Source organism: Mauremys reevesii, linkage group 25, assembly GCF_016161935.1.
Source record: "Mauremys reevesii isolate NIE-2019 linkage group 25, ASM1616193v1, whole genome shotgun sequence".
Taxonomy (NCBI): domain Eukaryota; kingdom Metazoa; phylum Chordata; order Testudines; family Geoemydidae; genus Mauremys; species Mauremys reevesii.
In genome coordinates, this window is record NC_052647.1 from 6,129,592 (window position 1) to 6,150,721 (window position 21,130).

At 56.7% G+C, this 21,130-nt stretch overlaps 2 protein-coding genes across 3 annotated transcripts in view; one reads left to right on the top strand and one right to left on the bottom strand.

The window, feature by feature from the left end:
• The window catches only part of LOC120391382 (adhesion G protein-coupled receptor E5-like), a 1,047,477-nt gene that overhangs the window by 112,902 nt on the left and 913,445 nt on the right, over positions 1–21,130 (bottom strand). The window lies entirely within an intron of this gene.
• LOC120390991 (adhesion G protein-coupled receptor E3-like) overlaps positions 1–21,130 on the top strand; it is a 50,091-nt gene that overhangs the window by 4,608 nt on the left and 24,353 nt on the right. Inside the window, exons 2-6 of the mRNA XM_039514136.1 lie at positions 10,434–10,490; positions 11,733–11,870; positions 12,810–12,965; positions 17,083–17,238; positions 18,899–19,054. Of these exons, the coding sequence (XP_039370070.1) occupies positions 10,434–10,490; positions 11,733–11,870; positions 12,810–12,965; positions 17,083–17,238; positions 18,899–19,054 (663 nt within the window). The remainder of the gene's footprint in view (positions 1–10,433; positions 10,491–11,732; positions 11,871–12,809; positions 12,966–17,082; positions 17,239–18,898; positions 19,055–21,130) is intronic.

Genomic DNA, 21,130 nt, shown 5'->3' on the forward strand with positions numbered 1-21,130 from the left:
CGCCTTCCTCTGCAGCTTGGGGCATGGGTCACTTGCTGGAGGATTCTCTGCGGCTTGAGGTCTTCAAACCACAATTTGAAGACTTCAGTAACTCAGACATAGGTTAGGGGTTTGTTATAGAAGTGGATGGGTAGGATTCTGTGGCCTGCGCTGTGCAGGAGGTCAGACTAGATGATCATAATGGTCCCTTCTGACCTTAGAGTCTATGAGTCTATAAAAAAAAAAAAAAAAGACCCCGAGGGGAAAAGGACACTGCCAGACTCACTTGGGGGTGGGTCTTTTGCTCATGGTTTGTTATGAATCCTGTTTGTGGGGTTTCCCCAACATGATGCCGCATTGTTTCCCTCCTTTATTGAAAGGCTTTTGCTACACTCAGACTCCGTGCTTGTGAGAGGGGAAGTATTGCCTCCTAGAGGCGCCCGGGGGGGTATGTAATTGTCCCCGGTCACTGGGTGGGGGCTCGAGCCGGTTTTGTGTTGTGTTATTGAAACGGAACCGCTAGATACTGACCCCGGCCCTTGTTGCTGCCAACGCAGCTGGGCAGAAGGGTTACGTGTAAAACTAGGCAAATATCTAGATGCGTTGATGTACCCTCGAAAGACCTGTGCGTCCCCCCGGGGGTACACGTACCCCTGGCTGAGAACCACTGCTCTGTATGACACGGGAGGTGACTGTCCTGCCCTGCTCGGCACTGGGGAGGCCTCAGCTGGAGTCGTGTGTCCAGTTCTGGGCGCTGGCGCTTTCGGGAAGATGTGGACACGTTGGAGAGAGGCCAGAGGGGAGCCACAAACATGAGCAGAAGTTTAAAAACCAGACCAGTGCGGAAAGGTTAAAGGGACCTGAGAGCAGCCCCCACATATGCTGAGGGCTGTTACAAAGAGGCCGGAGGTGTTCACGGAGGGGCCTTCCAGCCTGTACGTTTGCTGTGGTGCTGCAGCCCTGTCGGCCCTCGGATTTCAGAGACGGGGGGAGGGGTGATTTCTTTTCGTGGACAAACTTCTGTTGGGGGAAGAGCGGCGGCTGTGGAGACCCCAGCCCTGGGGTGTTAAGAACAGGTTGGACAAACCCCTACAGGGATGGGCTAGGGATGAGCTGGTCCTGCCTCAGCACAGGGGCCAGCCCAGCCCTGCATGTCTGATTGCAGGAGAGCGGGGGTGCTGCTGGGGCCTGCGGGCCTCTGGGGCCGGGGCTGCTCGGCCGGGGGTGGGAACACCATGGGGCCCTTTGCAGACGGCCCCCAGCTGGTCCCAGCCAGCAGCTCCTGGGTTGGAATTTGAGCAGCAGCCGGTCCGGGCTCCTGCCTGCAACCAGGGATTGGGGTTCATGGGCCCACAGAAAGCCTAGAGAGAGATTGACCAGCCATGGCCGCCGGCCGCCAGCCCCCAGCGCTGGGGGGACTTGGCTGGCGCTTCCGGCCCCATCTGGGAAGCGGCGCCCACTGCTGGGACCCCGTGTGCGTCAGGGGAAGGGGGACACCCCGGGGGCAGCAGATTCCAGAGGAAACCACAGCTGAGCCTGTCTGAGAAACGAAGCCCAGACTGTGCGGAGCTAAATCAACCCAGCTGTGCAGGCTGCCTCTGGGGGGCTGCAGGCCAGGAATGGGGGTGGGGGGCTTAGCCCCCACCCTGGCAAGACTCTGTCATCTTAACCCCTTGTGGCCCCAGGAGGCACCATTCTCCTGAGGCCAGAGCCTCTGATTGTTGTTTCTTAGAGTCCAGCTCTGACACAGAGCAGAGCAGCCCAGTGGGGTGGGCTAAGGGGGGAGTGCCCTCAGCATGCAGAGGAGTAGGCTGTTATCCTGCAGTGGGGCGATGTGACGGGCACTCAGTAAACAGATGGGAGGGTCAGTCACCCCTGGGCGAGCCTGGTGCATTGTGACAAGGGTGTGCGAGGGAAATCCTGCCCCCGGTGCCCCCTTGTGACGTTATTGAGATAAATGGGAACCATATAGAACATGGGTTGCAACCAAGGTCCTGTGGTAGCACCAAATCCTAGGTAAAGGGGGTCATATAAGGTGTCTAAGACCAGGTTCTGGGTTGCTGGTTATGATTATGCTGTCTGTATGTCTGTGTATCATTTTGTAGTTTAAGTATAAGTATTGGCTCTGTAATGTCTGTAATGCTCTGCCTCTGGAAAGTGTCCCAGACAAAGCTGATGTTAGCCCGGCATAGCTGGCTTGATGGCTCATTAAAGGGCCATCAGCTACACAATTGACCCATGAAGAGAAGGCAGACACGCCTTGTGACTCAGCAAAGTATGCAGAAACTTGTTCATGTGACTGAAAACTCCATATTGTTTTTGCTGTAAGTTTCCACCGTGAGGACAAAGGGATTCTTACACCTGGAAAAGTCTATATAAGGCTGATGTATCATCTCCATCTTGTCTTCAATCCTGCTTCTGACCTCTGGAAGGACTTTGCTACAAACTGAAGCTCTACTCAAAGGACTGACCGACCCATCCCAGCGGGGGATGTATTCCAGAGACTCAAATTGAACCTGCAGTTTACTCCATCACTGCTGCAAGCCTGAACTAAGAACTTTGCCATTACTGTATGTAGTTGATTCCATTTAACCAATTCTAGCTCTCATCTCTACCTTTTTCCCTTTGGAAATAAACCTTTAGATTTTAGATTCTAAAGGATTGGCAACGGCGTGATTTGTGGGTAAGATCTGATGTGTATATTGACCTGGGTCTGGGACTTGGTCCTTTGGGATTGAGGGAACCTTTTTCTTTTATTGGGGTGTTGGTTTTCATAACCATTTATCCCCAGGATGAGTGCACTGGTGGTGATACTGGGAGACTGGAGTGTCTAAGGAAATTGCTTGTGTGACTTGTGGTTAGCCAGTGGGGTGAGACCAAAGTCCTTTTGTCTGGTTGGTTTGGTTTGCCTTAGAGGTGGAAAAACCCCAGCCTAGGGCTGTAACTGCCCTGTTTGAGCAATTGGTCCTGATTTGGCACTCTCAGTTGGGTCCCGCCAGAATCGCTCTGTCACAGTGGCGTAGTCGTGCTTGGATCCACAGAACCAGGTCAATTAAGCTTTGGGTCAGAACCCCACGCTATCCAAATTCGAATTTTGGGGTTTGAGAGTTTGATTGGTTAGAGAGCTGCTGCAATGGCTGAGAGATTACTGCAGGAGCTGTGAACTGTGCCAGAAGCGTAAGGGGTTAAGGGGGCCTAGCAAGGTGCCCCTCCAGCCTCTGCCTGTTATTGGGGAGGCTTTTGCCAGAGTGGCTGTGGATATTGTGGGGCCATTCCCAAGACCCTCCAGAAATGGGAAGAAATACATTCTGGTGTTGGTAGATTTTGCTACCAGATATCCTGAGGCTGTAGCCTTGGCTAATATTGAGGCAGAGACAGTGGCAGTGGCCTTGTTCTCTATTTTCAGCAGGGTGGGTTTTCCTAAAGAAATATTGTCTGACCGTGGGTCTAACTTCATGTCCGTGGTTTTCAAGCAGTTGTGGGAGTTATGTGGGGTAAAGCACCTGAAGGCTGCTCCCTACCACCCCCAGACTAATGGCTTAGTGGAAAGGTTCAATGGAACCCTAAAGTCTATGCTGAAAATGTACGTTGATAGACGCCAGAATGACTGGGATGTTCTGCTGCCGTATCTATTGTATGCGTACAGGAGTGTGCCCCAAGAGTCTACAGGGTTTGCTCCCTTTGAGCTGCTCTATGGGAGGCAGGTCCGGGGGCCCCTAGATTTGGTCCGTGACTCGTGGGAAGGTAATGTGAAGGAGACAGAGCAGCCAGTGGCTGAGTATGTGGCTCAGTTCAAGGAGAGTTTGCAGGAGATGATGAAGTTGGTTGAGCAGAATCTGAAAGAGAGCCAGGATTCTCAGAAAGCCTGGTATGATAGAGATGCTAAGGAGAGAGCGTTTGAAATAGGGGACATGGTGTTGGTGCTAGATCCTGTCCGGAGGAACAAAATGAAAGATGTTTGGATGGGGCCCATGGAGGTAGTGGAGAAAATTAATGAGGTGACCTATGACGTGGGAAAGCCAGAGCTCCAGGGGAGTGTGCAGACAGTGCATGTGAACAGAATGAAGGCTTATCATGCAAGGGAGGTAAATGTGAACATGATCTGTTGTGCTGAGGAAGAGGCAGTGTCTGTCCCTTTGATTGACATGGTTGCTGAAAGCCAGGAAGAGACGCCTCTTGAAAGCATTGAGATGGGGGAGGGTTTATCCCCCCCTCAAAGAAAGGAGCTGCTAATGTTGTTAACACACCACAAGCGAACCTTCTCCAACAGGCCAGGGCTCACTGATAGGATGACACACACCATTCAGCCGGTGGGTCCCCGCCCAGCTCCCAGCAGAGCTTACAGGGCCAAGGGAGAGATGCAAAGGCAGATCCAGGAGGAAGTAAAAAGCATGCTGACAATGGGGGTAATTACCCAATCCATGAGCCCCTGGGCCTCTCCCATTGTGATGGTGCCAAAGAAGGATAAAACCATGAGGTTTTGTGTGGATTACAGGAAGCTAAATGCGATCACTCAGCCTGACCCTTACCCCACACCCAGAATAGAGGATCTATTGGATACACTGGGGGGGGCAAAGTTTATAAGCACCCTGGATTTGACTAGGGGATATTGGCAAATTCCCCTAGATGCTGATGCACAAGAAAAATCCGCTTTCATAGTGGAATCTGGCCTGTATGAGTTCAAAGTGTTGCCCTTTGGGATGCGTAATTCAGGGGCTACTTTCATGAGACTTATAAACGAGGTCCTACGGGGATTAGAGTCTTTTGCCAGGGCCTATAAAGACGACCTGGCCATATTCAGCAGTTCGTGGCAAGATCACCTTAACCACACAGGGGTTGTGCTGCACCGGCTCAGAGAGGCCAATCTAACTGTTAAGGTGTCTAAATGCAGAATGGGAGCTGCTGAGGTGACCTACCTAGGGCACAGGGTGGGCAATGGGCAACTGCGCCCTGAGCCTTTGAAGGTGGAGGCCATTAAAAACTGGCCTGTCCCTAGAACTAAGAAACAGGTCCAATCGTTCATTGGTCTGGCCAACTATTACAGGAGGTTTGTTCAGGGATTCAGTGACATCGTTGCTCCCATCACAGACCTGACGAAAAAGGAAAAACCAGACCAGGTGCGATGGACCGAGGCCTGTGAGCAGGGATTTCAAAGCATCAAGAGTGCTTTGGCTAAAGAGCAGTTTTGGCCAGCCCAGATTTCAGCAAACCTTTTCTGCTGTGTACAGATGCTTCCAATATCGGGCTTGGGGCAGTACTGATGCAAGAAGGGGAAGGGGATAAAAGACATCCCGTGGTGTATCTAAGCAAGAAATTGTCCCCCACTGAGCAAAATTACGCTCCCATTGAGAAGGAATGTTATGCCATTGTCTGGGCTGTCAAGCAGCTTAGGCCCTATTTGTACAACAAAAGTTTCACTGTGTTGAGTGATCAGGCCCCTCTGGTCTGGCTGCACAAGGCCAAAGGTACCAATTCCAGATTGCTGCGCTGGAGTTTGGCCCTTCAAGAGTATGAAATGGATATAGTCCACATAAAGGGGAAGGAAAATATCGTGGCTGATGCATTGTCCAGAGTGGGGAGCTCTTAGGATGCAGTCAGTGATGTTTTGTCATCCCTTCCTGCATCACTTTTGCGTTGGGGGTGTGACGTTATTGAGATAAATGGGAACCATATAGAACATGGGTTGCAACCAAGGTCCTGTGGTAGCACCAAATCCTAGGTAAAGGGGGTCATATAAGGTGTCTAAGACCAGGTTCTGGGTTGCTGGTTATGATTATGCTGTCTGTATGTCTGTGTATCATTTTGTAGTTTAAGTATAAGTATTGGCTCTATACTGTCTGTAATGCTCTGCCTCTGGAAAGTGTCCCAGACAAAGCTGATGTTAGCCCGGCATAGCTGGCTTGATGGCTCATTAAAGGGCCATCAGCTACACAATTGACCCATGAAGAGAAGGCAGACACGCCTTGTGACTCAGCAAAGTATGCAGAAACTTGTTCATGTGACTGAAAACTCCATATTGTTTTTGCTGTAAGTTTCCACCGTGAGGACAAAGGGATTCTTACACCTGGAAAAGTCTATATAAGGCTGATGTATCATCTCCATCTTGTCTTCAATCCTGCTTCTTACCTCTGGAAGGACTTTGCTACAAACTGAAGCTCTACTCAAAGGACTGACCGACCCATCCCAGCGGGGGATGTATTCCAGAGACTCAAATTGAACCTGCAGTTTACTCCATCACTGCTGCAAGCCTGAACTAAGAACTTTGCCATTACTGTATGTAGTTGATTCCATTTAACCAATTCTAGCTCTCATCTCTACCTTTTTCCCTTTGGAAATAAACCTTTAGATTTTAGATTCTAAAGGATTGGCAACGGCGTGATTTGTGGGTAAGATCTGATGTGTATATTGACCTGGGTCTGGGGCTTGGTCCTTTGGGATTGAGGGAACCTTTTTATTTTATTGGGGTGTTGGTTTTCATAACCATTTATCCCCAGGACGAGTGCACTGGTGGTGATACTGGGAGACTGGAGTGTCTAAGGAAATTGCTTGTGTGACTTGTGGTTAGCCAATGGGGTGAGACCAAAGTCCTTTTGTCTGGTTGGTTTGGTTTGCCTTAGAGGTGGAAAAACCCCAGCCTAGGGCTGTAACTGCCCTGTTTGAGCAATTGGTCCTGATTTGGCACTCTCAGTTGGGTCCCGCCAGAATCGCTCTGTCACACCCCTGCATGGTCCTGTCCCCCCCCTCCCCCCATGATGCTCTCCGTGCCCCTAATGGCCCCATTGACCTTCCCAGGTCTGGGCAGGTGCAGCCGACTGAGCTGAGCTAACGATTCATTCTGAGGATGTTGGATCCAGATGAGAGTTCGGCTCGTCCGCCGGTAGCCGGGCTGGCTGTGCTGGGTTGGGGTGTGTTCATGCCAGTGCTGAGAGCGTTGTGTGCCCGTCACTCCAGTCGGTGGATCTGCCTGACACACACGTGTGTGTGTGTGTGTGTCACTTTTCCATAGTCCATTCCCAGAGCAGCCCCCACCCTGTCAGCCCAGCCCCTCCCCCTTGGGATGTGCTCCTGCCCCAGAGTTTGTGTCCAGGCTGATGCCAGCCCGGATCCCTCCCTCCCGCCAGCAGCCGGGCTCTGTGGTGGCTCTGATCCAGCGCCCCAGGGCGAGCGCACGTCTGTCCGGCGTGGGGGAGGGCAGAGACGGGGACTGTCTGCACTTTGTCTGGGGCCGCGGCTGCGGGAGTCGGGCCCTTTCCATTGCGTCAGGGGGAGAATCACCCATTTGTCCCGGCACCATTTCTCAGCGCCAGCCTCTCTTCCTCCAGCGCCCCGGAGGTGGGGGGGCAGCTCTGATTCCACCCCCCAGACTGACCTCAGGGGCGGGACGTCCTCGGGGCTGGGATGGTACCAATGAGGCTGTGTCGGGGGGGAGGGGGGGAGGTCTCTGACAGTCCATGCAGGTTAGGGGGAGGGCACATCCCTCCCTTACACCGTTTCACAGCAGGGTTACTCCAGATTTATACCCCATGTGGGAAAGGAGAACTAAGCGCATCTGTTCAGGTGGCAGTAACTGGGCCTGGTTTACAATGGGTTGACTCCTGGGGCAGTGAGAGGAGACTCTGCCCCCCACCCTGCACCCCCCAGGCTGATGGTGCCAAGTGACTTGGGTCCCTTGGGGGTGAACGGTTTGGTCTGGGTGCTGCGCCCCCCCACCTGTGCCTCCCACGCACCCCAGGAGTTAGCGTGGCCTCTCCTGTACCCAGGCTGTGGGTCAGATCCCTCCCTGGGGTGACTCCACGCAGACCTGGGAGCACAGGAGATGGGATGAGTCCCCATTGGGTCGCAGGGGGCGCATGCCAGATCCAGGGTAGCTGTACTGGATCCAGGGAACTGGTTGGGAGGGTCTTGTCAGACCCAGGAGGGGGCAGTTCAGACCTAAAGAGCAGGGGAGACAGGTTGGACCCAGGGGGTAGGTGGGAGTCCAGAGGTCTGGGGGGCCATGTGGGACCCAGAGAGCAGGGGGCCCAGTTTGGGGGTTCAGGTGGGAATCTGGGGTCAAGGGGGGGCAGGTTGGATGCAGGGGTTGAGGAGGGCCAGGTGGGAATCCAGAGGTTGGGGGAGTTCGGGTCTCTCAAGTGCCTGCGTCAGCTCTTGTCCGAGGTTGTTCCATGATTCACGGCTTCCCAGCGCGGTGGGAGGGGACGGCGCTCACTGGTAGTGGTCACCGCCCGGCCGTTGCCGTCTGAGGGGGCAGCCTGGGGGGGCGCGATACCCAGCTCCTGCCGGCTACACGGGACCCCAGGGGCAGCAGCAGCAGCAAGCCCTGGGTAAAGTGCTGGAGTGTTATTATTGCAGTCCTGGGCTGACCCAGCAGAGGGCGCTGTGGGGAGCAGGGCCAGAGAAAATACTGATTCCCTGCTAAGTGGGTTGCACTGAGGCTGGTGGCAGGGGGTTGCTTGGGGGATTCTGGCCATGTCCCAGGGGGGTAGTGGGGGCAGGGCCCCACAAACGCTTATCTCTGGGCTGAGTCACTGCAGCTCGTCGCCGGCGGGAAAGTTTGAAGAATTCTCCCTCCATTCCAGCCTGGCTGCTGTTTGAGCAGCAGGGAGATTCCTGGGGGCTCCTTGTCCCTGTATCTGATGCTGCAGCAGGCTGCCGGTGTGTGTGAACATAGATGTCTGTACCTCTGTGCCCGTGCATGGGTGTGGGCGCACCTGTTGTACATCGGTACTTGTTCACAGACATGAGCACACATCTGCACGTTTGTGTGCATGCCGGAGTGTGTGTGCACGTGGGCACTAGTGTGTGTGGTGCGTGTGCCTGCCATGTGGGTAATTATCCTGCTCAGGCACTATGGGGATTCTTGGGGGACAGTTGAGGGACCAGACGCAGCCCAGCATGGACCCTGGGGCTGTGGCCTTGGCGTGGGGCTGTGGCGCCCCCTAGTGGCTGAGGCTGTGCAGTGCCGCTCTGTGAACACAGGTTTGATCCGGGCGGGAGAAGGTGTTGGGGGGCTGGGCTGGCCTTGGGGATCAGGTTCCCTCTGCTCCAGTCTAGCCCATGATGGTGGAGAATAAAAATTACTGACAGGCATCACATGAAATGAGTTTGGCCCTGCTTCCAAGCTGGGCATCAGGACTCCTGGGTTCCGTCCCAGCTCTGGGATGAGGGGAGTGGGGTCTAGAGGTTAGAGCAGGCAGTGGGAGCCAGGACTCCTGGGCTCTATCCCCAGCTCAGAGGAGAGGGGAGTGGGGTCTAGTGGTTAGAGCAGGGGTAGGCATCAGGACTCCTGGGTTCTATTCCTAGCTCTGCCCCCGCACCAATGGCCCATCTCAGAAGAAAGGCCTCCAAGGGGCCAAATCCCTTTGCCCCGGGTGGGGTGGGGGGTGTCCCAGCAAGGCTGGGGCTGCCTGGGAACAGGCCCTGCTGCTGCCCCTGTTATAAAGATCCCAAATAGCCAAAACGTCCCCTCTCAGGGCAGGACGCCGGCTCGTGTTTTAACGGGGAGGGGACGTCACCCTCAGGACCGACTGCCCTGGGACGCAGCAGCTTCTCCATCACGTGGAGTCGCACAGACGGGTTGTCCCCTCTCCAGCTCTGTGCTAGCTCCATCCCCAGCTACGGGCTGGATGCAGGAACCCCTGGGTCAGTCTCTGGCCCATGCAGTGCGAGAGGCCAGCTCAGCCTGCTCCCGTCCTGGTCTTAGACCCTCTGAATTAATGGCTCGGCCTTCGCTCCCAGGGGACCTGTGATGACCAGCTCCCTCGTCCTCCATGGAGTCTCCCCGGGGGAGATCGGCTGGAGCTGAATTTCAAAGCCGTGCCCGCTTTCTAGCTCCTGTCCTAGGAAAGCACAATGGGGTTCCCCAGCCCGCTGTGCTTCCCCTTTGCACAGCACCTCGGGCACTCGGCCCCGGGTCCTTTATCAGCTGGTTCTTAGCACCCGCGTGTGGTTAATGACTCAGAGCAACAGGCTATGAATAAACACCAGCAGGAGGGGGCGGATCTGGGGCAACACCTGAGTGAAAAGCAGATGAACAGCAGCCTGTGTTGTGCCCCATTCCCCCTTTGGTGCTTCCCCTTTCCGAGTGGGTTTGTCCATTGAATGGACGCACTGGGTAACCTTGGGTAAGTTGTTACCCCTCACTGTGCCTCAGTTTCCCCATCCTCCCTGACAATGGGGGCTCCTGGTCTTTGTTGCTCATACACACAATAAAAGACCCAGCTGCCCTGGCCAAAAGTCCAGTTCCCAACTGGAACCAGTTAAAAATATGACCAGGGATCCCAGCTGGGGCTGATTTCCCAGCGCACCAGGTTTCTGCATTTTTAATTCCACCATCGGCAGGGCCCTGACTGGCCATTGGCCCGGGATTGGCAGGACTGGGGCGGCTGGGGGTGTGTGCAGCTGAGTGGCGGTTACCATCTGCCCAGGGGCCTCACCCTGTCTCTGCCTTCCAGGGCTCTGCATCGCCCTGTGCCTGTGGGGCACCGTGGCCCAGAATCATGGCGTACAAGGTAAGGCCGACTCCTCCTGGCTAACCTTCCCCAGCGCTCCCGGCTGCCCGGGGTCTCCGGCCTCCGCCCCCTCCGGCCCCTTTCCCTTGTGGGAGGAGAGCAGAGTCAGGGGTCTGGGGAGCCGGGAGCAGCCCCTCGGCGTGGGCGTCTTGGGGTGGGTTTATAGAGCAGGATGGGTGCGTGCAGGGGAGAGGAGAAGGCCCCTGTGTAACCCTCCCCTTCCCTTCCCAGCCCCGTGGCCAGCAGAGAATAGACCCTGGGGCCCAGGGCTCTACACTGGGGGCTGGAGTGAGGGGCAGGTCCCCTTTGTAGCCAAGGGCCGGGTTATCGACCAGCCCGAATCAACCCCCTGATGGCTCAGACGTTAGAAGTGGCATTTGCATGTGTCCCTCTCCCCTCTAAAATTGGGCTGAACTGAAAGCTGGGACCCACGTGCCCAGCTGGGGGGTGTTTGGGATCCGGACTCTGCGCCCCAAGCCCAGCTCTGCTGCGAATCCCAAGATGGGATTCAGGCAAATTCCCATTGACCCACTGGGGTCCCCCAGTGCTGCTCCCACCCTGCTCCGTCTGCTCCCATCCCAAGCCCTGCACCCAGCTAAGCTGTGCTGGGATCCTTCCCCTCACGCTGGTCAGACGGACGGATCCCAGCAGAGCCCCAAACACCGGGCAGCTAAATGATCCAGTAGCCCCCGTAGGCAGGTCACAATCTGAGTCATGGGAGGCAGCTCAGGATCCAAACTAGCCTCGTGCCCGATTCCGCTCTCAGTCAATCCAGAGCAGAGCCGGGCAGGGATTTCCCAGGGAACCATTTTTTGCCAGAAAATGCCGATTCTGTTCAGAGGAGTGTTTGGTTTTACTGGAAAAATTGCACAGAGGAGGGGGGAGATGAAATAATTTTCAAAATGAACAATTCCCCTGTTCTAGTTTGAAACGAGGTTTGGGTTTGAAACCGACGCTAATGAGAGTAATGACGAGAGCAAGAAAAAGGAGATAAATTGGGTGAGATCAAAAACGTTCCACTTGAAGTGATGCCCAGCTCCGACACCCCGGGGAGCTAAGGGCTCCTGTGCAGCCGAGGGCAGCATGTGGCCAGGCGGTGGATGGCGTCAGAGCTGTTTGCCAGGCGCCCAGGGATGAAAATCAGTGAATGGGGCGTGTGAAAGGAGTCGATCCCCCTGTGTGTGTGTGGGGGGGAGCCGCTCTGCACTGACTGACCCTGCCCAGCTGTTCCCGCCCCTGCAGGTACCACTGGGGACTGCAACAGCCATATGCTGTGCCCAGCAAACGCCAAGTGTGTGAACAGCACCCACTGCACCTGCCTGGATGGATACCAGCCACATGGGAATCGCTTCTTCACCGACCCAACGGAGACCTGTGATGGTAACGGGGCTCCCACGTTGTCCTGGGGGGGCTGGGACAGAGCAGGGCATTAAGGGCCGGAGCAGCCAACTCCACTGACTGCAGGGCCTGCTGGGGGTGCTCAGCCCGGCTGGGGAATGAGGGGGGCAGCAGCTCGGGTGAGGGCCGCCCTCCTGGGGATCGAACCGGGGCCTCCAGAGTGAGCAGCAGGAGCCAGGAGTGTTGGGCTCTGGGAATGGGGCACAGGGTGGGGGTGGGGCCCATCACACTGACTCGTCTGAATCCCAGCCTGGGCCCTAATCAGCCCCTGGGTGTGCAGGGGCAGAGGGGCCCCATGGGAGCAGAATGGGGCAGCCCTGCCTGCAGGGGCGGCTCTAGGCTGTCTTTGGCGGCTTGCATGCGGGAGGTCCCCAGTCCCGTGGATTCGGCGGCCGGCCTGCGGGAGGTCCACCGAAGCTGCGGGACCAGCGCACCCTCCGCAGGCAAGTGCCTGCCACCCTTCCGGCGACTGGCAGAGGGCCCCCTGCGGCTTGCGGCCCCAGACACGCGCTTGTCGTGCTGGTGCCTGGAGCCGCCCCTGTCTGGCTGTTCTCCCCCCTCCCCAGCCTGCAGGGATCCAAGGAGGGAGGGGGGCAGAGGAGAGGCAACTTGTCACCCCCCCCCAACACACAGGGAACCTGAACCCCAAGGGGGACATCTCCCCACCCTCCCTTCACATAGAGGATCTGGGTGTTTGTGGGGCTGAACCCCCCGTACCTGGGACAGGAGGCTCGGGGGGGGGGGCTGTTTCTGACATTCCAGCAGCAGAAATGGGTAACTGAGAATCAGGCCCTTAATCACTAACCGCTCAGGGGCCCGGTCACCTGGGTCCCATCACCCAGATCAGTGCGGGGGCTGGGGAGTGATATGGGGAACGTCTCCCTGCCAGGACTGTACAGAGCGTCCCCTCTTGCATTACAGATATTAACGAGTGTCTGGGATCAAGCCAGCTAGACTGCGGACACAACACTCACTGCACCAACGTGCCTGGGAGTTACAACTGCACCTGCATCGATGGCTACGAGCCCAGCTCTTGGAAAACCAACTTCATGAACCCGAGTGAGAACAGCTGCCAGGGTGAGCTCTCCCCTGCCCCCACCTGCTGAGATCCCCCCTCGCACACACAAATGCTCGTTCCAGGCCTGATGCTGCACCGGGGCTGCTGCCGGCTTTGGCAGTGGCCCGAGGCCTCAGCGAGGCTGTGATGAGACGTGACCCTCACCTGCTCCCCCAGACCATGGGGCCGGGCTCCCCCCTGTGCCTGACGGTTGGACAGGGAATAAACCCTTGGGGTTAGAAACAGACCCACGGAGCAAACTCCTTGTGCTGCAGAGATGCGCTGGGGGGAGGGGAGGGGACCCTCGCTGGCCCCAGCACGCAGCATCTGGGCTGCTCGTGTCCCCCTGAGCCTGGGAAGGGGCCCCGGGAACGGTTCTGGGAATTGGGCTAAAGCGTTTTTGACTTCGCCCCTGGTCCCCTATTGCTTGAGCTTCCGGTGGGGGCAGGCAGCCATGCTCTGCTCTGGCCTCTAGGGGACGCAGCTGCTAGTTCGCGGGACCCTCTGTGATGATGTGGTTCTGGCGGGACCCAACCGAGAGTGCCAAATCAGGACCAATTGCTCAAACAGGGCAGTCACAGCCCTAGGCTGGGGTTTTTCCACCCCTAAGGCAAACCAAACCAGCCAGACAAAGAGGACTCTGGTCTCACCCCACTGGCTAACCACAAGTCACACAAGCAATTCCCTTAGACACTCCAGTCTCCCAGTATAACCACCAGTGCCACTCGTCCTGGGGATGAATGGTTATGAAAACCAACACCCCAATAAAAGAAAAAGGTTCTCTCGATCCCAAAGGACCAAGCCCCAGACCCAGGTCAATATACACATCAGATCTTACCCACAAATCACGCTGTTGCCAATCCTTTAGAATCTAAAATCTAAAGGTTTATTTACAAAGGGAAAAAGGTAGAGATGAGAGCTAGAATTGGTTAAATGGAATCAATTACATACAGTAATGGCAAAGTTCTTAGTTCAGGCTTGCAGCAGTGATGGCATAAACTGCAGGTTCAAATCAAGTCGCTGGAACATCCCCCGCTGGGATGGGTCATTCAGTCCTTTGTGCAGAGCTTCAGTTTGTAGCAAAGTCCCTCCAGAGGTCAGAAGCAGGTTTGAAGACAAGACGGAGATGAGGCATCAGCCTTATATAGGCTTTTCCAGGTGTAAGAACCTCTTTGTTCTTACTGTGGAAAATCACCGCAAAATGGAGTCTGCAGTCACATGGACAAGTCTCTGCATACCTTGCTGAGTCACAAGGCGTGTCTGCCTTCTCCCCCGGGTCAATTGTGTAGCTGATGATCCTTAATGGGCCATCAAGCAGGCTAGGCAGAGCTGACACCAGCTTGTCTGGGATATCACCCAGAAGCACATTACAAACTTGAAATACAGACAGTATAGAGCCAATATACATAACTTCAACTAAAAATGATACATGCACACAGACAGCATAATCATAACCAGCAACCCATAACCTGGTCTTAGACACCTTATATGACCCCTTTACCTAAGATTTGATGCCACTACAGGACCTTGGTTGCAACCCATGTTATATATGGTCCCAATTTATATCAATAATGTCACACCCTCCCACTGCCCCAAGCTCCCTGCGTGGGCAGCGCTGGGAGGGGCATGTGCTGTGACTGGCATTGCCAGCCCAGCCCCAGGCTGCCCTGAGGCCCCCGAGTTCCAGCAGTCTGGGGCGGGGACGTGGGGTTGGCGTTCGTCGGCTCCGTGTGCTGTCCCGGCTCTGGGCGAGTCGCCGGCCCGGCAGACCTCCAGCGAAGTGCCCAGACAGCCCAGACTCGGGGCAGTGGCCAAGGCGCTCGGCCAGGTTTATCGCCAATGCAGCCCGGTGCCAGCACCCAGAGATGCCACAGGGACACGGCCACACGTCTGCCTCTGCCAATGGACCCCGACCGTTACAGACTGAGACAAACCATCCGGGATAAACAACTGACGTCCCAGCTTGTGTGTTTCACAACATGCTTGTTACCCCCCTTGCGCCTTTCTCCTGCTGCTTCAGACAAAACATTCCCCATCTGTCAAACCATCTGATCGTGCGCCAGGCAGGGGAATCTGGTGCTGGGATGTGGTTACACAGTCACTGTGTTGTAGCAATGCCGGCAATACCGGTGAGGGGTTCGTGCACCAGAGGGTGAACTTGCCGGCAACCCTCTGCTTTGTGACAGGGTGTGACTGGTGCCGGGGGGCAAACTGCAGAGTGGGGCCGACAATCCCCCAAACTGCTGGTTATTTCTGATACTTAGATTCACCGAGCCAGCAACAAACCAACGGCTCCGATACCGGCTGCTTCCCCAGAGCCAGAAACAGCTCCCGGCTCCTTTTCTAGTGTTGCTTCAAAGGCAGAATTTGGGTCATTTAGCCTGCAAGGTGCTTAACCCTTTCTGGCTCAGTGTCCCACAGGGCTGGACTTTGCTCAGAGCATCACTTCTGCTGACTTTGCTTCTGGCCTTGTGCCAGGCCCCTGCTCCAGGCTCTCTCTGCTCCAGCTCCATGTCGCTCCCCCAGGGCTGCGCTGTGAGGGGGATGTGCTGGGACTGGCATTGCCAGCCCAGCCCCAGGCTTCCCTCAGACACCCTGGCTCCCAGCGGCATGGCACAGGGACACACGGGCTGGGCAGCTCCACGTCGCTCCCCCAGGGCAGGGAGTTTGCCCAGGGCACAGACCGAGAGGTCTCTCTGGGCTCGCAGTGCAGTGGATTTGGAGACCCCTGTGCGCTGGTGAAGCTGGCGCATGCACCAATGCCAGTCCCCTGGCAGGGGATACCCACATGCTGGTGTCTCCACCGGGGGGCGCTGGAAGCTGCCAGCTGATAAATCGCTTTGTGCTGGTCCCTCTCTGTGCTCCCTGAGCCCCCCGAGTCAGCAAAGCACATGCTTAGCTCCAGCCCTGCACAGCTACGCACTTAACTCAGCTCCGGTGGGTCTTAAGTGCATGGCTGAGCTCGTGACGACAATCCCAGGCATTAAAAAAAGATCAGATTCGCTTAGACAATCATGAGCTTTAGAAAGACCAGTGAGGAAGGGGCAGTGTGTGGAGAGAATTGAATTGAAAAGGGGCAAATTCAAAGCAGATACAAGGAAATACTCCTCCACCCGGGGCAGCATTAGCCTCTGGAACTCACTGCTACCGCGGCCAGGGGGCTGTGAACGTGTCGAGTTTTAAAGAGGGACCGGCTGGTTCTATGGGGAACGACAATGCCTGGAGCTGTGCTAGTTAATGGGCAATAATTCTGGGAGGGAGGGAGAAGCTCCCACTTCAGGGCTTAAGTCAACCTCTGACTATTAGAGACCAGGAGGAGCCCTGCATGGGGGCAGATTATCCCCCCGGCTGCTGCTGCCTTCCTCTGTAGCACCCGTCGCAGACGGGATACCGGGGTAGATGGGCCTCGGGGCTGACCCGGGCTGGCAATGCCTGTGGGTTCCTCTGTGATTGGAACCTGAGGAGGATTTCTGCCAAGTCCCAGTGTTCTCACCCCTTGGGCAACTCAGCTTCAAACGTGGACTCCTAAATCTCCCCAAATCTTGGCCCCACTGGGGCTTGGCCCATAGAGTCCACAGTGGCTGTTCTGGGGTCTGAAGGTCCCCTTCCCTCTGTTACGGTCACGGCACACGCACACAGTTAGAAACAAAGCGTCACATCCTCTCGCTGGCAGGCTGTAGATCAACACAGGGTTATTCTTAGAATCCAGAACCCTAGGACACGAGGACCCCAAACAGAGAGAGACAAAGCAGGCTGCTCCTGAAGGCAGACGGGTACAACCATCCCACTTTGCTCTAGGCTGGCCCTTTGGCAGACACACTGCTGAAAACCCCAGATCACATGCTTCTCATCTGAGCCCCCTAGCCCGCAAGCAGGACCAGGAAAGCCCCTTGCAGATGTTAAGTGAGAGCTTGTGATGTTAGCACAGTTTTCAATACACCATATTCTCGAGTGGCCGTTCCCCTGCCAGAGCAGCCAAGCTCTGAGTGGCCTGAGTGTCGCTGAGAATCAGGCCTGTGATTGTTAAGGTGCTAGTGGCCAGGTCGCCTGGGTCCCACCACCCAGCTCAGCACAGGTGGGTGATACAGAAATGTCTCCTTGCCAGGATTGTACAAAGCATCCCCTCTTGTGTTGCAGATATTGACGAGTGTCTGGGCCCGAGCCCGGCAGACTGCGGACCCCACGCAAACTGCACCAACGTGCTTGGGAATTACTCCTGCACCTGCATCGATGGCTACGAGCTCAGCTCTGGGAAAGCCAACTTCACACACGCGAGTGAGAACAGCTGCCAGGGTGAGCTCTCCCCTGGCCCCACCTGCTGAGACCCCCCCTCGCACACACAAATGCTCCTTCCAGGCCTGGCGCTGCACTGGGGCTGCTGCCGGCTTTGGCTGTGGCCCGAGGCCTCAGAGAGGCTGTGATGAGACATGACCCTCACCCAGGCTCTCTCAGAGGTCCAGAGAGGCGTAGGCCCCTTCCAGCTGTTGAGGCCTCCAGCCATAATAAACATAAAAAATGACGACACATGAAAACAAAATAAGGCACCAAAAAAAGAGTGAGACGTAATTTAAATATTGTTTATTTATCAAATGCTTTTGTAGCTGTTTTCTGTGCAAATGCACTAATTACTGAGGAAAAATCTCGCTGTCATTCAGTGTCACAGCTGATGTTAAGCATGGGGAGCCCATTCACACGATCCTGTCCCATAGCTGAACGGGGATAGTTCTTTCCCTGCTTCAACACCTTGAAGGTGCCTTCTCCTGAAGCCACTGACGCAGGCAAACTGACAAAAACACACAATATCTATGAGCATTTTTAACTCTTTAATATGATAAAATCTGTATCAGTTAACAAAAAAATTATGTCTCACCAAACCACATCTCTTATTTGCTTGAATTTGCACCTCTAAGCTGAGGGAAGGTGGGTCACATTGATTTTGGTCCGATAGGGACGCGCATAAAAACAAGTTGCAAAACTTATCAAATGCCACAAAATTAAGTGTCTAAATTTGAGTCCCCTTTGAACTTGCGGCCCAGGCCAAATGGCCTCCTGGCCCCTCTCTGATTGGCCGTGGCCTTGTCTGCTCCTACAGCACATGGGGCCGGGCTCACCCCTGAGCCTGGCGCTTGCATGGGGGATAAACAGACCCACGGAGCAAACGCCTTGTGCTGCAGAGATGCGCTGGGGAGAGGGGAGGGGACCCTCACTGGCCCCAGCACGCAGCATCTGGGCTGCTCGTGTCCCCCTGAGCTGGGAAGGGGCCTCGTGTCTGGGCCATGGAAATAGCACCGTGCGCTCTGCCCCCTACGGGCCCTGGGGAGGAGGGAATAGCCACAGCACAGTGTGCCCCAGCCCCACCCCCGATCCTCCCCCTGGGTGCTTGGCCCATAGAGTCCACAGTGGCTGTTCTGGGGTCTGAAGGTCCCCTTCCCTCTGTTACGGTCACAGCACACGCACACAGTTAGAAACAAAGCGTCACATCCTCTCGCTGGCAGGCTGTAGATCAACACAGGGTTATTCTCAGAATCCAGAACCCTAGCACACGAGAACTCCAAACAGAGAGAGACAAAGCAGGCTGCTCCTGAAGGCAGACGGGCACAACTAACCCCAGTTTGCTCTAGGCTGGCCCTTTGGCAGACACACTGCTGAAAACTCCAGATCCAATGTTTGTCACCTGAACCCCCCTAGCCTGCAAGAAGGTCAGGAAGCCCCTTGCAGATGTAAAGTGAGAACTTGTGATGCTAATGCAGTTTTCAATACACCATATTCTCCAGTGGCCGTTCTGCTGCCAGAGCAGCCTAGTGTGGCCTGAGCGTAGCTGAGAATCAGGCCTGTGATTGTTAAGCTCCCAGGGGCCCGGTCGCTTGGGTCCCATCACCCAGCTCAGTACAGGTGGGTGATACAGGAACGTCCCCTGGCAGGACTGTACAGAGCATCCCCTCTTGTGTTGCAGATATTGATGAGTGTCAGGGCCCGAGCCCGGCAGACTGCGGACCCCACGCAAACTGCACCAACGTGCCCGGGAGTTACTACTGCACCTGCAGCGATGGCTACGAGCCCAGCTCTGGGAAAGCCAAGTTCACGTACGCGAGTGGGGACACCTGCCAGGGTGAGCTCTCCCCTGCCCCCACTTCACCCTGCTCAGTTGCCCCCCACTTCCAACACACCCCTGGGCTCATTCCAGGCCTGGTGCTGCACCAGAGGCTGCTGCCAGCTGCAGCAAAGGCACCGGATTCGCTCACCAGGGCTGTGATCAGCCGTGACCCTCAACTGCTGCCCCAGCACTTGGGGGCCAGGATCTCCCCTGCCTCGGTGTTTGGATTGGGACTAAACTCCTAGGTTTGCAGGGAGGCGACGGGGAGACGGGTGGGGCCCTCGCTGTCCCCAGCACACAGAATCCAGGCTGCTAGTGCCCCTCAGCCTGGGAAGGGGCCTCGTGGATAGTCCACGTACAGCACAGTGCGCTCTGCCCCCATGGGCCTGGGGAGCAGGGAATAGCCCCAGCGTAGGGCACCCCGGCCACGCCCCCAATCTGCCCCCACCCTCAGGGCTGGGAGCAGAGCCTTTTCCAGCCCCACACTGGCAGGGAGCCCCCTGGATGGGAGGGTGTTTCCTAGGGGGGCCATTATGCCCCCTTAGGCAGCCAGGGCGGCCTGACCGGAGAAGGGGCTGGGGCGTTCCAGGCCCTTGTTCGCGACATTCAGCTGGTAGTTAGAGCTTGTGTCAAGTCCCAGCCGGCCGTTCCCATGGAAACCGCCCGTTACACCTCCGTTTGGGGGGGCGCAGAGCACCGGGCCCGTCAGGGGCGGCTCTAGACCCCAGCGCGCCAAGCAGGCGCCTGGGGCGGCCGTTTCCCGGGGGGGCGGCATTTGGCTCCGGTGGAGCTCCCGCCGGCATGCCTGCGGCAGGTCCACCGGAGCCCGGGACGAGCGGACCTGCCGCAGGCATGACTGCGGCGGGTCCCCTCTTCCCGCCGCTCCGGTTGAGCGCCCGCAGGCATGACTGCGGCTGGTCCGCTCGTCCTGGGCTCCGCTGGACCTACCGCACGCCTGCCGGCAGGGGCTCCACCGGAGCCGCGGGAAGAGGGGACCCGCCGCGGGACCGGGGAAGGGCGGCGCAGCGTTCCACGCTGCTTGGGGCAGCCTACTTTCTAGAGCCGCCCCTGGGGCCCGTAGCACTGGGAGAACTCAGGAGCCCGTTGGTTCAAACGCTTCCCCTGGCAGAGACCTCGCCCAGCCGTTCCTGCGCCAGCCCCAGGCCGCGTGGGATAACCCCAGCCAGTGCCCTGGGGCGGGTCTAGGCACAAGAAGAAATCAGCGCCGCAGGGATCTCAGCCAGCATCTCGGGGATTGTGCGGGGATAGCTGGTATCGGGAGCCGTGTGGAGAATCCCTAGGGCTTGGCCCCGGGGGGATTGATGGCGATCGCTGTTCTCTTTGGAAGCGCACTGATTATTCCAGACCAGAGTGTCCAGACGGGGAGCGATTCCACAGGAGCTGTTACCCTCAATTTCCCCATGGACTTAAGCCCCTAGAGACACCCAATCTCAGAGCTCCCTGCAACTCGGAGCGAGTTTGGAAGCCGCGGGACACCCATGTGCACGAGGGAGGGGAGAGCTCTGGCTGCACCACCGAGAACCCAGCGCATGGCCCCCCTTCTCCAGCAGACAGAGCGTCGGAGCTGGGGAAAGCGCTTTGGAGCAGCGGCTGTGCTGCAGCTGGATGTGTGTACAGCGCCTGGCACCACGGGGTCCCGGCTGCAGCACTACCTGCTATAAACATCCCAGTGGCACCAGGACGGGATGGATAAGGACGCTGGGAGCTCCGTTCCCATCCCGCATGGACTCTTGGAAGCCTTCGGGGGCGGAACCCGATCGTAAGTCGTTTCCGGAATAAAGCAGGTTCTGGAAACGCAGAGCCGCCTCGGTGTTGTCAGGAGAACCCGCAAGTGTCGCAGGGTCGAGTGGTGGAGGAGGCAGCACTTGGCAGGATGCAGCTGGTAGGTTCTGACAGGTTCAGTCTGCCCCGGGAGCAGCTCAGCCTCTGAAGAGACAAAACCGGGCGCCGGCCAGGCTGAGACACAAGTAATGTGGCACTTGCACAGCACAGACGGGATCAGAGCTGAGGGCCATCTAGCCTGGTATCCCGGCTCCAATGGGCCAGAGCCAGATGCTGCAGAGGACGGTG